This window comes from Monodelphis domestica, chromosome 1, assembly GCF_027887165.1.
Source record: "Monodelphis domestica isolate mMonDom1 chromosome 1, mMonDom1.pri, whole genome shotgun sequence".
Classification (NCBI taxonomy): domain Eukaryota; kingdom Metazoa; phylum Chordata; class Mammalia; order Didelphimorphia; family Didelphidae; genus Monodelphis; species Monodelphis domestica.
In genome coordinates, this window is record NC_077227.1 from 619000999 (window position 1) to 619017610 (window position 16612).

The 16612-nt window shown below is 32.7% G+C and overlaps 2 protein-coding genes across 2 annotated transcripts in view; one reads left to right on the plus strand and one right to left on the minus strand.

Moving 5' to 3' along the window:
* The window catches only part of MACROD2 (mono-ADP ribosylhydrolase 2), a 2426984-nt gene that overhangs the window by 2078491 nt on the left and 331881 nt on the right, over positions 1-16612 (minus strand). The gene's annotated exons all lie outside the window — the stretch shown is intronic.
* FLRT3 (fibronectin leucine rich transmembrane protein 3) lies at positions 1568-16065 on the plus strand. The gene is made up of 3 exons (XM_007476656.3): positions 1568-1831; positions 10119-10875; positions 12291-16065. The coding sequence occupies exon 3, from the start codon at positions 12341-12343 to the stop codon at positions 14288-14290; it is 1950 nt and encodes a 649-aa protein (XP_007476718.1). The 5' UTR covers positions 1568-1831; positions 10119-10875; positions 12291-12340; the 3' UTR covers positions 14291-16065.

Consider the following 16612-nt stretch of genomic DNA (forward strand, 5'->3'; position numbering starts at 1 on the left):
ATAATTTCTTGATTTCTAGGAGCTCTACTGTGGCTTTTCCATTTCTCACTTTTAAAATGCAGCATGGGCATCACTGGTTAACTTAAGTCAAACAAAGACAATAATTGCTTAGTGTTTTAATAGACTTGAGAATTCAAAAAATTCACCCACCCTAAACCTAATGGTTTTTTTCCTTGTGATACCAGTAAAAGTGCAGTCATAGAACAATTGGGGTCAATCCACCTCTTATCACAGGTTTGCCTTCTACTTTGATATCATCCAGTCTAAGCAGGGAATAAAGAAGGTCAACTTGCTATCAAACAAGTATATAAATAGATAAACTAAATGAAGCTAATGAAGAGACCTTAATCAAATACTCTTGGGGGAAGCAATTAGCTGGCCTCTTACAGAAGCAAACATTTTGAGGAGCCTAAGGAAAAAACAGACAATGGGGAAAGTCTTCAGTTTCCTAGGGCAAAACAAATTAAGGAACTGGTTAAATGATATTATTTTCCAGGTAAACTAAAAGGGAATTTTTTTTCTTTTGAACCTTAGAAGAAGTTTAAAAGACAAAATGTTCTCCCAGACTTGTTTTTACTTACTGATAGATTTAATGACTCTTTAAAAAATTATTTAGGATATTGTAGAAAGTATGACAAATTAAAATGATGAAAACAAACTCTTTAAAAACAAAATGAGCATCTCTCCCAAACATACAAAACTGCATTTTCTTCATATGTAAATTGTGTAAATGAACTTTATTTCAAAATAAATCATTTCATTGGCAGTTTTCTTCATTTTAGGACATTTTAAGACATGTTTATCACAGAAATTACATAAAAGAGAGAAAAATATTCTTAAATATTTTATTTCTTTCTATTCTGGAACTTTAAATATTGGTGTTTCAATCTAAAAGCAAGACATAAACATGCCTAAATTGTTGTATGAAAGTTTACCAGGACACATGTTTTATTTGCCAGATTAAAGATGAATAAGAAAATACTGACTATGTCTAGGAGGGGGAAATATTTCATTTAACTTTTGGTCTTTTCCATTTTCACCTTCCCCCAAATGAAGAATCAGTATTTTAATCAAGCTATTTAAAAAAAAAAAAGAAGAATCATCTTGCAAACTTACACAACTCTCCTTTTTGGTCAATTAAATACATATATATTATTGGGATTACTTTTTTTATTGTACATACTTATAATAAAATTATCACCCCTCATGTCATTAATCAACAATGAAAGTAATCAAATTATAATCGATTTCATTTTTATTTCTTTATCATTAACAAAGAAAAAGGCAATTGCAACCTCATGAACGAAGTCCTAACATGCTGGAGGTCTGGAAAAACAGATAACTGTGATACTACTCTTTTACTATAGTAAAGTTTTAAAATGCTGAGATTTCAAAGGTTTTTTCCCCAACTTCCAAGCAGTGCAGATCCCGAGGAGCATAATTTTGGCAGGCTCTGCCTTATTTAGACTTCTCTTGCCCCCTCTAGTGTTTGCAAAGCATATATATCGGCCTCCTGAACCAGAGCTGCGCTAAGTCCAGCCCATCTATGACATCACCCCCTTCTTCAACCACTGCGAGGTGAAGCTTTAACTTCAGACTTGGAGGTGGGCTGCTGTGTGTGCACGAAGCTGGAATGCTTTCCCTCTCTCACTCCTGCTTGCTCTAAGAGTGATCTGAAACAGGACAAGCTCGCTGGGTACTGCAGCTGCTGTTTGCTTTGTGTGTTCTGGACCTGCCAAGGAAGGGGGTGGATTATTTCAGTTAACAATCAGTGGAATTACAGCTGGAGTTGGGCATTGTAAATAGGATCTCCTTTTTCTTCAGTTTTCTGGTAAGTGTGTTCCTTATTTCTTTCTCTTCCTCTCTCTCTCTCTCTCTCTCTCTCTCTCTCTCTCTCTCTCTCTCTCTCTCTCTCTCTCTCTCTCTCTCTCTCTCTCTCTCTCTCTCTCTCTCTCCCTCTCTCCCTCTCTCCCTCTCCCTCTCCCTCTCCCTCTCCCTATCTCTCTCTCTCTCTCTCTCTCTCTCTCTCTCTCTCTCTCTCTCTCTCTCTCTCTCTCTCTCTCTCTCTCTCTCTCTCTCTCTCTCTTTTCTTTTTCTCTCTCTCTCTTTTTAATTTTCCCAGAAAGTTTGGTCCTTTTTACTTCCCTACAGTGAAATTAATGACCACAACAAAGCATTTTAATCTAAGCCCTCAGCCATACGGATGAACGATATGGTTGTAAACCAACAAATAAAAATGGATTTTACTGTATATCGCAAACAAGAAGTTTCTTAAAAGCCTTGCCTATATTTATTTGCAAAAGGATTAGTTTTGTCTTTATGGCATCTATCCTTTGGAATTACCACTTTAGAAAATAGCGAGTTAAAAATTTGATTGTTTTGCTTATCCTGGCACCAAAAATTTAAATTCAGATTTTTCTCTGTGTTAGTGAAACAAAATGTTGAACAAACTTGGACTCTGCTGCATGTGTGGTATGATGGGCAATTGTCGTTTTTACAACTGTGAAAGAAAATCAATAAGCCTTCAGCACATAAGCAGGCAGGACATGAAAAGCATACGTCTTGCTCACAGCTAGATGAGCTACTCCTGTAGACTTATATGCTTTTGTAAAGGATTAACAGCTACACCTAGATTTTAAAGCTTGCATTGCTAGCCCACATTTCTGCTTTGAAGATTTCAGACTTGTGGATCACAACTATTTAATTCAACCAAGAAAAGTGTGAGACTTCCAAACCATATTCGTTCTCTACTATAATGCCAAAATTCATTGCTTGGACAAATGTAGTATGTGACTAGCATAGTAATTCATACAAAGTCCACTCAGAGAAACTAACAAAGCTAAGCTTTAGGGCTAAGCATCATGCATGCAATAGGACCAGATTAACAAATCTACCCCCAAACTAAAAAAGCCCTCAGCTTCTAAATAACATTCATTCCCTTAGGAACTAAACTGAAAATGTGAAATATTTTATGCCCCCCCCCCCCCCCCCCCCCGCCTAAAAATCCAAAAAGTCGTAGGAGGTGTGGCAAAAAAATATTCATCTAGTAGATTAGGTCTGGAACAAAATGGTTGCATTAAGGTAAATAGTGCAACAGGGCCCAATTCTCTACACTTCTACTAGTTGTTGTTGTTGTTGTTTTTTAATTTGGGTTTTTTAATTCTTTTTAAAGGACAGCAAAAATCTATATCTTGAAAAATAATGGAATCATTCTTTCACAATTAAAAAAGATAGCTATATTTTTTAATTTTCAAAATACATTTAACTGCTCTTTTTAGGGGCCAACATATGTTTATACATGTAAATTTAAGATCATATATCTGCATGTATAAAAAAATCAAAATAACAGAAACAAAACAATTGCACACACTAGAAAACAGGCTCATCTTTAGAAAAGCCTTCATTTGGCAGTCTGCTTAAGAAAATCCAGTTCATCGTGTTTAAGGAGAATAAATATTCCTGATTTGAGGCAATATATTTTTTACTTAAATGACAGATACATGTCTGTTAGTATAACTTTTTAAAAATCCTATAAAAACAACATTTATGAAATTTTACTCCATTTTTGTCATGTAAAAATATAAAATCGGAGTTAGCCTAACATAAATAAAATCATAATTACCGCACCATAAATCTTTAAATACATGAGATAATAAAATATAACAAATAAGGAATAGACTTGTCCAAATATGATTGCATTTCTTAATTAATCAAATATAAATGACTTTCTTTGGAAATACCATTCATTAAGTACATCAAGTCCAACTTGTTTTAAGTGGCAGCAAATGTATTACAATGAGGGAATGAATAAAAATAATGAACTCATTACTGTTGTGTCAGGGATTGTTATCTATTGGTTACTAATATGGTTGCACAAGTCACTTCTCAGCTGACCCTCTTTTAAAAATCAATTATAGCCAATTCAGAATGCAATGTTAAAGACTTCCTATCCATTAATATTAGTCAAATTTATAATTGTTCATGATATAAAGTCAAATTTTTTTAGATGAGTGAAATAATGAAAACTCCTATCATAACTGAGAGTGACAACTAAACACTAGGTATTTCTTTTTCAAGTGCTAATTAATGATCCTCAAATTCTATCAAAACTTTTCTAGAGCTAAATGAAGCAGTGTGAAATAAATTTGGTTGAAATCTTGTGGCTGTCAGACTTTGTTAGCAGGCTATTAATTATCTTCATCCCAATTTCTTCTCTAGACTGTATCACCCAATCAAACAGAAACTCCAATTATGCTCAGCATCTCCTCCTGCCTTAGGACATAGAGCTTTAATGGAGGCACATACTTTAGTCCCTCAAGATGAAAACTAAAATTGCTAGTGTTAAAAATATTTAAGTCCACCTCTGAGAAATTCTCTTTACTTAACCCAACTCTTTAACCATATTAGAGTAGATTGAACAATTTCAGAACCTTGAAAGATGAACTTGCTTTAAATTTTGTTTTTATTTTGTGATATATTAAGTTTTAGCTTCTGAATGAACATTATTCAGCATAATAAACTATATATCTATATGTTAATTCTGGGAACTGTCTTTTAATTTTACTTAAAATCAATATTTCTGGAAGTCTTAAAAAAAAAAAGGTGGGTGGCCTACAAAACAAAGGATGTGATCAGTCATAGAAGTGGAGCTAACTGATCATCCTGAACACATCTTTAGATTTGCTGAAATTCAAGCCAGTTGATTTAGACTGAATTATCAATTATTTCTGAAAATTCATGGTAAATTAAGGCAATGTAGCAAGTAAGATTCAGTAAATCTTTTAAAGGCTGAAATTTCTTTCCCACTTCTCCCCTCATTTTTGCCCCCTGAGGCCTTCACTATTCTTCTCAACAGGAGGCTTTGTTGTAATTAAAGCAGAGAAAAACTGGACAGCAGCAGCAAACATCTGACTTGTGGCTCCTAAAAGCAGGCTTCTTGTAGAGTGTACCACCCCCCAGTGGGCAAAAACTCTACAGTAAACTCACAGCAATATTTGTCCTGAAAATGCAGTTTCTCTACAGAGAATAAATAGAAATGCCTTCTTGGTAATTATAAGATGCCATCGTTTCAGGAAATTTGTAGAAGCAAACAAATTTACCCACGTACTACCTTGCCACTAAAAGAGATGGTTGAATTCTACCTTTAAAAGAGTTTCTATTTCAGGATATGTTTTACATTTTCAGAAATAAATAATGTGATTTAACATACATTTTGATTGAACAATTAAGTTAACAGTATAAAGCCATTTTCTACAATATGTAGGAAAACATTTTTTTCCCCAGTGTGGCCACTGTTAAGCTATTTTCCATTGATGGGGAACTACTGGGATCTTTTTTTAAGTAGAAAGAGTTAAACATATATGCAACATAGCTAGAGTATCAATCATTTTGCATATACATTATCTCCTTCCTTACAACAAAACAAGTGTCAGGAATTTATGAAAGACCTTTCCAGGTACTGCTCCACTGAAATTTGAGGCAGGGAGAAATTGCTCTCACTTGATAAGACAATGATAGCTTTTGTTCTTTATTCTTTTTACTTTAGATGTGGGCAAGTTACCTTGGCAACTTGGAGGAAAAAAAAGCTGAGTCCACATTTAGCTAAATATAGTTTAAAAGTATGCCACTCTTCTATGAAGTTAGTTTGTGTGGTTTTGTTGTTATTCTGTTTAAAATCAATACTCAATGACACCGAAAACAAAATATATATTTTCTAATTGTGGAACTCTTAAGTGAACTGGAAAGATATTCAATTTTATTCATCCAATGAAATAGACTAATACATCTTAAGGGCATATTTGTAGTTTAATATAAATGTAAATGAAATTGCATTACATGGATAGACATGAATACTCCTTAAAATCTCAAGAAAAAAGTTTAAATATATGTCACTTAAAACGCTCAAACTTATTCAATTTGACTCTTTCAAAAGGAAACAGCAGCTGCACTTTTGCTGTAATAGCATTCTTTCTTAGTTAAATCTAATATGCTCTGATGGAAGTAACATCCTAGTTTGCTTTTTTTTTTTTTTTTGGTGAAGGATGCTCCATTTAACTTTGCAAGCCAAAGTAAATGAAGCAAGATCAGGTTCATTCATCACACATTTAATGGGTAGAAGAATCAGTAATGGAAAAAAATAAAACAACAATATTTTAATTGTTATATTCAGTTTTACCTAAAACAAAGAAAAAGCATTCCTTGAGCCTTAAATAATCTAGAAACTGGTCTAAAATGCACACTTGCTTCTCTATGTCTCAGCAAACCCTTTAGACTTCATGGCTCTCAGGAGAAGAGTTAGAGGTCCTTCTGCTTGCCTAGCATTAAACAATAGAATGGGAACTTTCCTGAAATCTGATGATCATGGAAAATTTAACTACTAGACAAGGTGCTTAGAAAGCATTTTGCTGTCACCATCAACTAACCTTATGTTCTCAATTTTTAAAGTTAACCATGTATCTACTTGGTTTTTAAATACCATTTGGTGCTGCAATAACTTAGTATGCATGCTTTTGATCATTTTGTTAAGCTTTCTAGCTGCAATTGAAGCCTTCATAAACAAATTACTTTCTTAATCCTCTGCATATGTGCCAGGTTACCTAAAAGCATTTGCAAAAACAAAGTGTGTTCTATCAAGCCTATTTTCTTTTACCTGAGGCTGCACTCACAAAAATTATTCAAGTAATTTTGAGGAGATGCTCTAAAAGTCAATTTCTTCTTAGTTTTAATATGAAAAAATATATAGTTCAGCATCTTATACCATTTTCCAAAGATAACTAAAAGGATATCATAATGGGTAAGCCCCATATTCTTTACATTGGTCATAGAATTTAAAAAGAAATAGGAATGAATAGCAGTTTAATTAAAGCCAATTAAAATCAACCAGAACATTTCAAGTAAAAAAAATAGCAAATAATAGATTTGGGGAGTTGGCTCTAATTTCATATAGGCTTTGACCTCATTTTAATACAAATGACAAAGTCTCAAAATGCTAACCTTCCTCTCCTCAAACACAAGTAAAGGAAACAGTCCAATAAATATATAGAAATTTTCTTCACTTACTGACTTGCTTATAAATATTATTTGGCTACTTTGGATATGATTCTGAAAATTACATTAGTGTTTTTCAAGTATCTTTAATTATGTATTCCTCATTCATTTTTTAATTAAGTACATTTGAGACTTTTTATATATAAAGATAACATTAACTGTTCCCTATATACAAAAGGATCACTAAATGTTATTAAAAGTAATTAAACCGGGGAATTCCTGTTCCTGAGACACTACAAAAATACATACAATGGTAGAGTATTTGGCTTTTTGTCCTTGTTATAATTTTAATGTTACAATAAAGTTTTAATAACAAAACCATTAAAAAAATAAAGATAAAACATTCCTTTAATAGTTTCATTTATTTTTCTCTAAGTTACTCCTTTAACAACATTTTAAAAAAGAAGATTGATCCTTTTTTGTTCAAATTTAATGGGCTCTTTCAAAACCACGAATCCATAAAAGGCTCTGAATTTGATGTTGTGAAAACCTGACCACAGTGTCTATACCAGCAGGGGTCATTTTTCTTTTCATCATGCAGTCTCAACTATAATGACTCTATGTTAGTGACTATGTAGAGAGAGCTCAAGAAGAGGGAAGTCTGAGCTTGGCAGCAGGATTCCCTGCTTCTGTGTGGGTAGATCACTATATCCTTTGATATGTTAAAGGTATTGTTTTGAGCTATAGTTTCAAATAAAAAAGGGAAGTTTGAGATATCAAACACAATCAAAACCTGTACTGAACTATTTTCAGCTTAAATAAGGGGATAAGTCAGAAAGGGAAGTTATAAACTTAATCCATATATTTGAAACTATCATTCTTTAAAGGGATCTTTAGGGGTTTTTTTTCTCTCTTTTGTTTTGATGCAATTTAGGGAGAAGGGAAAGACATTTTCTAAGAACTTAATGAGCTTTAATGCTCTCATTTTAATCCCAAGTTATTACTACTATTGTACTCCTGGCAAATGTAGGTTTGCATATCAAATAGGGCCAGGAGGGAGCAGTTTTAAAAGTGAAAAGGCAAAGTAAATACATTAGACTCTTTCTTTTCCCCACTACTGTGTAACTGGTTTTCTTTATTCATATACCTTGTTAAAGCCAATGCTATACCAGAGTTTTATTCTGACTCTTTCCCTGGTGAAAGCAAATAATTAAAGATGTTCCCTTTAATCTTTAGTTATTGATATTGAAAACCTACTACTGCAGGTTCTTGATAATACTACTTGGAGAGCAAAAGTGGAGAGAAAGCATCATCATTTATTTTTTCTGACTAACCCAATGATTTCATCATCACAATTTCTGAATTCTGTTTAGATTACTCTAGAAAAGAAGAAATGCTTAACTTACTGACTTCATGTAGCAGGTTCTTGTTTGTTGTTTTCCTGATTGTTTTTAATCACTTTCTAATAATATTTAATAGAAAAATAATTATATTCTAAAAAGCATAAATTACTTAATCATCTTATTATCTTTAAATATATTTATACTATTTTCATGCTTATGAAATATTTACAGCAAATATTTCTAAAAGTAGCTTTGCAATTATGATCTCATGAACTTAGATTGTCAATTTAATAAGAGGTAAATGTTTTCAAGAAAAAGTAGCACTAAAATATCCAGGGAAGTTTAAAGGCACCACAGTGAAACTTCACATTTAGAAATTAATCATTTAAAGTTTCCTCTGTAGGTACTTTGCAATATTCATTAGAAACTGCTTTATACATCTGCTATAAACGTTTTTTTCAGTTCAAGCTCCCCAAGTCATAAATTAAAAGCACCTATGATTTCAAAAGAAGAAAATCTTAATTCTAGTAATGCAGTTTATTTTAAAATTAAAATCTGTGACATTTCAGAAGTATTTTTTTTTTTGCTTAGAATCATAAACTCTAACTTATTTAACATATTGCTTCTCTATAAGGTTTGAATCCTAGAACAGATGCTCTCCTTGTTGAATGCCATGTAATGACTAGAGGGAAAAGTAAATTGCTGCTACTCCAAGCCCTTAATTTTAGGGTCAAACTTCTCCATTCCATAACGATTCGCCTCCTTAGACAAAAAACATCTAAATAAATGATCTTTCATATGAGAAGCTAAACAAAAGAATAGCTGATCTTATTAGCCAGTGGCCAAAATAACACCATCATTAGAATTATTAGTCTCATCAGTCATGCTTTAATCCTTTTCTTGGGAAACTAAAAAGGCTATTTGTTATAATGAGTATGTTTGAAAAATGAACATATACCATCATGTTTTAATGAAATTTGTTATCTATTATTATAGCATGTTACATTTAATAAAAGATCTTCTAGTCCTATATATAGATTCCTAAAACTACTTAATGAAAATAAAACCTATCTAACTGACAAAATAATTATGACTGACTTCCATATTTCCTTTTGGGCAAGACCTATCTAAAGTTTCCAGACTGCCAATTAAGCCTCACAAACACCTCTAATGAGGAAGGGACTTGGAATTCACATTATATAAGTGGGAAAACTGAAGTATGAAGACATCAAACTTGGCCAAAAGCATATCAGAAGAATAATTCTAAAAGAAATATCTTCCAAGTATATAAATTGTATGTAATTATAAAGGAAAAGACAAGTGGTTACAAAACACTTGGGAATTTGCTACCTTATTTAGATTATATTTTTCAATGATACATTTAGTTGTTTATTATCTGTGTACATTTTGGGGGGAGGGTAATATGTTAAGACTAACAAAAAGATAAATATCATATTTTTTGAAGTTTGGGTAGCAGCAATCTAAGTGTAAGGTGAGACTATGCTTTTAATAGTAAAGAAACAGTGGTTCATTTTTATCAAAATAAAATTTCCTCATAGAATACTGACTGAAACTAACTTCATTTACTATTATTTTAGAGAAATGAAATAGAAAACATTAAAAGAAGCAAATAATATATCTCATTTTATTTGCTTTCTACCAGATACTAATAGGCCAAAAGATCTGTTGGTTATGTAAATAACAGAAGTATCTTAAATCATAATTTTTTTTCATTATGTCAGGATACAATGCTATTAATAATTCACTAAGCCTTGTTTATTTTCACAGGTTAATTAATTGACCCAGGATTTTTAGAAGAGATATTTGAAGGAAATATAGCCTGCTTTCTTTTTTTTATTTCTCCAGAAGAATATCTGAATTTTATTTTCTTTCAACTTTCAACAAAATATCTATTCTTGTGTTTCAAGAAGAAATACCTACTTTGTCAGAAATTCTGAAAAAGAACGAAGAAGCAAAATCTGGAAATAGCTGCTTCACTGCAGGTATGCAAACCTCAGGATACAGCCTCTCAGCAAAGTTTACATGTGGGTAATTTTATACAGGAAGAAAGTTTGGGGGGCAACTGCCTGAAAAACCCCATTATACAGGCCTTAACATCATGAATGGTTTTCTTCATGTGAAGTTACTATCTCTGACACTACACAGAAGAGGATATAAGAATTTCAAAGAAGGCAATTTCTATTAAGGGCATTAAACTACACAAAAGAAACTCTTGACACAGAGACTATTTGAGGAGGAAAAACATATAGGAAACCATGTGTTGCACATAGTAACAGGAAACTGAATTGTTTCCATCCTACAATCTAATGCACTTGTCTACCATGATGAACCACTGTTGGAATGTTCACTGAGAACAGTGAGCCTTGTGAGGAGGTATATGCTGCAAAGAACTCTTCAAATAAACAATCAAGAAGAAACTTCATGGAATAAACAAGAACTGAAGAGTCACAGGCCCTCTCAAAGAAAGTAATTTATGCCCACAGGATTCCTGTCAACACAAATTATATTTACATCTCTAAATAAGGTAGGGCATCATCTTATTATATTTTAGTTTCAGTCATGAAATAGTGAAGAGAATTTCTTATTTAGACTTACTTCACATGTGAAATTACAGTACACAGATTTCAGTACAAATATTTATTCTCTAATCAAAATGGAAAATGAATGTTTGGAAATTAAAATTTTGACAATTGTGTAAGACAGATAAGTATCAATAGCCATAATATAAAAATATCAGTTTTCTTTTGACAATTCCAGTGAAAGAACATATCTGAATATTTAAAAAAAACTCTTAAATACATTATGTGAAAATGTGGATCCATTAAAATATGGAAATAGAGCATGTTGTCGTGAAAAACAAGGATATGGTTGAAGGAGGGAGATTAACATGAAATTATGCATAGCAATTATAGTTGGAAGGAACTCCAAAGGCTACCCTACCCCACCTTTATTTTATGGTTTTGATACCCACAGAAAGACAGTGGCTTGCCTAAAGCCACATTAGATATAGAAGGTCAGAGCCAAGATTTGAACCTGGGTCTTCTGACCTTAGACCAATGGTTTGTGGTTGCTGTTTTCCCCATTACTTAACTATGCCATGTTGATGCTCCTGAAATGGAGTTTTGTATTTAGTTATCTGGAAAAGCACTAGCTATATTAGCTTTTCCCAAACAATATGTGAGAACCTTGTTTATTTTTTTCTCTAGTAATTATATTTTAAAAACCAACTTAAAAATGATAGCAACATAAATTAAAAGGCTAACCTTCTAAATTTAAAAGGAACCTTTACTAGGTTCCAGTATACCACCAAAGAATAATTTTAATTAACTCTATGTTGATTTTGTCAGAATAAGAATTATTTATATATATGTGTATATATATATATATATACACATATATATATAATGCCATTGCTTATATCTTTATCAGTTTCTATTACTAGAGAGTAGTTAACCTTCTGAAATCATGGTTACTGAGAATAGTAAAAGTACCATATGTGAATACAAAAAAGTAGTGCCATTTTAAATAATAAGTCTCAGAATCTCAAGAAAGAAATTTAGACACTGCTTTAACCTGATCATTGACTGAGTACCCTAAATCAATCAAATCAATAGTAAGGAAAATTACCTGGGCATATTACTAATACATTAATATTATAGTTATTGTGACATCAAAAGGAATTAAATAAATGGCAATAGTTCACTTATGTACCAAAAATTTACCTAAGGTAGTATGACAATTATATTCATTTATAAATATAATATAATTTTATTAAAAGTAAAGATGATGCTAAAGAACAAAAGTATTTGAATAATCTGTAATACACCATGAAATCCCAACTTTTCCTTCCCATACTTGTTGTTTCTAATATTATCATTATGTCCTGACTGCTGATTGGATCATAACTCTCTTTTTTTTTCTTAATCTTCCATCTGATAGGGCACTGAGAAGAGAAAAAAATTCCTGGGAAGACCTCAACAGTGCTGACCATGATCAATCCAACCTGGAGTATCTTCCTAATTTGGACTAAAATAGGGCTATTTCTTAAGATGGCACCACAATCTGTCATGGCCAAATCCTGCCCTTCTGTGTGTCGTTGTGATGCAGGATTCATTTATTGTAATGATCGGGCATTGACATCCATTCCAAAAGGAATCCCAGAGGATGCTACAACCCTCTACCTTCAGAACAATCAAATAAATAATGCAGGGATTCCTTCAGAGCTAAAAAACTTGCTAAAAGTAGAAAGAATATACTTATACCACAACAGTTTAGATGAGTTCCCAACTAACCTCCCAAAGTATGTTAAGGAATTACATTTACAGGAAAACAATATAAGGACAATTACTTATGATTCACTGTCAAAAATTCCTTATCTAGAAGAATTGCATTTGGATGATAACTCTGTTTCAGCTGTTAGCATTGAAGATGGAGCATTCCGGGATAACAACTATCTCAGACTGCTTTTTCTATCCCGGAATCACCTTAGTACCATTCCCTGGGGTTTACCTAGGACTATAGAAGAGCTACGCTTGGATGATAATCGAATATCCACAATTTCATCACCATCTCTTCAAGATCTCACTAGCTTAAAACGCCTGGTTTTAGATGGAAACCTATTAAATAATCATGGATTAGGAGATAAAGTCTTCATGAATCTCGTCAATTTAACAGAATTGTCATTGGTTCGAAATTCCCTTACTGCTGCACCAGTAAACTTGCCAGGCACAAACCTGCGAAAACTTTATCTTCAAGAGAACCACATCAACAGGGTGCCCCCAAATGCTTTTTCTTATTTACGGCAATTGTATCGATTAGATATGTCCAATAATAACCTAAGTAACTTACCTCAGGGGATCTTTGATGATCTGGATAATATAACTCAATTGTTTCTTCGCAACAACCCCTGGTACTGTGGTTGCAAAATGAAATGGGTACGAGATTGGTTACAGTCATTACCAGTGAAAGTCAACGTCCGTGGTCTTATGTGCCAAGCACCAGAAAAAGTTCGTGGAATGGCTATCAAGGACCTCAACACAGAACTATTCGATTGTAAAGACAGTGGGATTGTAAGCACCATTCAGATAACTACTGCAATACCCAACACACTCTATCCTGCCCAAGGACAGAAGCCAGTTTCAGTGACTAAACAATCTGAAGTAAAGAATCCCAAGCTCAATAAGGACTATCGCACCACGGTAAGTCCAATGAGGAAAATTATTACAATTACTGTGAAATCTGTCAGCACTGAAACAATTCGTATTTCTTGGAAACTTGCACTACCCATGACGGCTTTAAGACTCAGTTGGCTCAAACTTGGTCACAGTCCTGCATTTGGATCTATAACTGAAACAATTGTTACAGGAGATAGGAATGAATACTTAGTCACAGCCCTTGAGCCAGATTCACCTTATAGAATATGCATGGTTCCCATGGAAACCAGTAATCTCTATCTCTCTGATGAAACCCCAGTTTGTATAGAAACTGAAACTGCACCCCTAAAAATGTACAATCCCACAACAACCCTCAACAGAGAACAAGAAAAAGAACCTTACAAAAATTCCAATCTACCTTTGGCTGCCATCATTGGGGGTGCTGTGGCACTAGTGGCCATTGCCCTGCTTGCTTTAGTGTGCTGGTATGTTCATAGAAATGGATCTCTTTTCTCAAGGAACTGTGCTTATAGCAAAGGGAGGCGGAGAAAAGATGACTATGCTGAAGCTGGAACAAAGAAGGACAACTCCATCCTGGAAATCAGGGAGACTTCATTTCAGATGTTACCAATAAACAATGAACCAATATCTAAGGAGGAGTTTGTAATACATACCATATTTCCACCTAATGGAATAAATCTGTATAAAAGTAACCACAGTGAAAGCAGTAGTAACAGAAGCTACAGAGACAGTGGTATTCCAGATTCTGATCATTCCCATTCATGATACTGAGTGACTCAACAGACTTTATTTTGGATTTTTTTTAAACCCAACGGAGGTGACTATGGGTACCTGTTCTACTGCAAAACACTGGATTAAAGACTGAAAAAAGCAATGTACTGTACATTTGCCATATAATTTATATTTAAGAACTTTTTATTAAAAGTTTCAAATTTCAGGTTACTGCTGCGATTAATGTAGTGGAAAGACCTGACCACAATTCTATATTTTAGTATTTTTTAGTAATTTGTACTGTATTTTCCTTGCAAATATTGAAGTTACAAACCATTTACTTTTGTGTTCTACTGAGTAAGATGACTTGTTGACTGTGAAAGTGAATTTTCTTGCTGTGTTGAACAATCAGGACTTTACATTCACTTGAGATCCTTGTAGTATAAGCACAGGCCATTTTCCACTTTGGTATTAATAAAATGTAAAAACTGACTGATTAGGAAAAATATAATTGCAAAAATTCACAAAATGATGTGCAGGCTATCAAATATGTACACCCCAATACAACTCAATAAACAAAAGTTTGTGAAGTAATGGGCAATATCAACTTTCTGAATATCAATCACCATTTTATCTCTAAGGAAATTAGATATCCACTTAAAAAAAGTCAAAACTATACCTTCTGTAAAAATTAAATTGATTGTGTTAAAGCAAGAATTTTAAGCCAATTAGCTAAATGTAATACTTAATAAGGCTTCAAGAATACTACCACATAACCAAAAATGTTACTGGGCTTCCATGTATGAAAAAATATATTTAGGAAATTCAGAAGACCTATCTTGCACAGAATAATCACTAATACCAGAAATGCAGTTTGATTATATATATATATATATATATATATGTATATATATATATATATATTACCATTCTGTTTTTGAAAAAGTGAATTCTAAACACAAGTTATATTCTCTATGAGCTGTTATTCTGAAAGGGTCACCATTGCTGATATCCTAGCCTAATAAACAATAAGTAGAGTTATAATAAACATTTTCCCTTGACAATCCAGAGTAAGTAGTACTTAACTAAGTGTGAATTTTAAAAAAATGAGTATTAGATCTCAAATTTAGCTCTGGTATCTATGAAATATTTTCACACTGTACATAAATATGCTCAATTTGTTTTCACTGTGATCAAGAATACTGCCCATTACTATCACAGTTTTCTAGAAATTACATGATAAACTTGTAATGTAACATTTCTTTCTAGCTTCTTACTGAATTGTGAGCTATTTCTTGTTTAAAAACCAAGCCACCCTTTTGTTGCCATGATTGTTATTTTTTTTTAATTTTCAACTAAAAACCAAAGTGCATTGTACGCCCTTTGGCCAGTCTTGTATGTGCCTTGATCCAATGCTACATGTATTCAGCTTTTAAAACTCGACAAATTTTTCATACACCCTTAAATATGAAAAATATTGGTCTTATTGCTGAATAAAATTTAAAAAATAAGGACAGAACAATTGTTTTTGCTTTTTGCAAATTATATTCTTGAATTAAGGTAAATTAACAAACCATGTATGAACTGAATGATTTCTTTAGGTATCCCATGCATAATGATAGACATAAAGTGAGTATTTTTTTAATCTGTATCTTAAATTTGTGCTCCACTTTACTGAAAAAATGTTCAAAGGACTGCACATGTGAATTTGTTCTACCTAACATGTCTTTCAGGATTTTTATTATTATATTGGATGGAAAATGATCCCCAAGAGAGCATATGAACTTGACAGTGGTCATAAAATGAACATTAAAGTAAAATGGTATTTACCTCTTGTCTGCACTGCCTACATTGTGATGTCATTTTCAATGAGTGAACATTTGAAAAGTTAAAAAATAATTCGCCTACTCCCCACTAAAATTCAAGCATGTATGCCTATCAGTTCAATAGATGTTACAACTTGTACTATACGGTGGGGAAAGAAAATATAGTTGGTCTAACACTGGATCAGAAATGCTCTATTAAAACTCAGAAGTCTCAAATTGTTCACTTCCAGAAGAGTTCAGAAGTCACTAAAACCATACCATTACTTAAATTTCCTATTGTAGTGAATAGTTATTTCTAAGATTTCCTAGATGTGGGCATACATTATAATTATTAAATACATTAACAGGTTACTGGGAGATAATTTATTAGGGGGTATTATTTTTTCAGAAGCCATTTCCAAAGATTATAATTTCATCAATATATGGTTCTATAAAAAAGTGAGGGAAAGAACTAGATTTCTTTAAGGCTCTCAAAACCTATACACTTATTTTCTCCTACAAATAATTATATAGCACAAGAGGAAGTTAAAAACAAGTCTTTCAAAGGCAT

Excerpts from the sequence above, each read along its gene's own strand:
- FLRT3 (XM_007476656.3), top strand. The coding sequence starts at position 12,341 with ATGATCAATCCAACCTGGAGTATCTTCCTAATTTGGACTAAAATAGGG.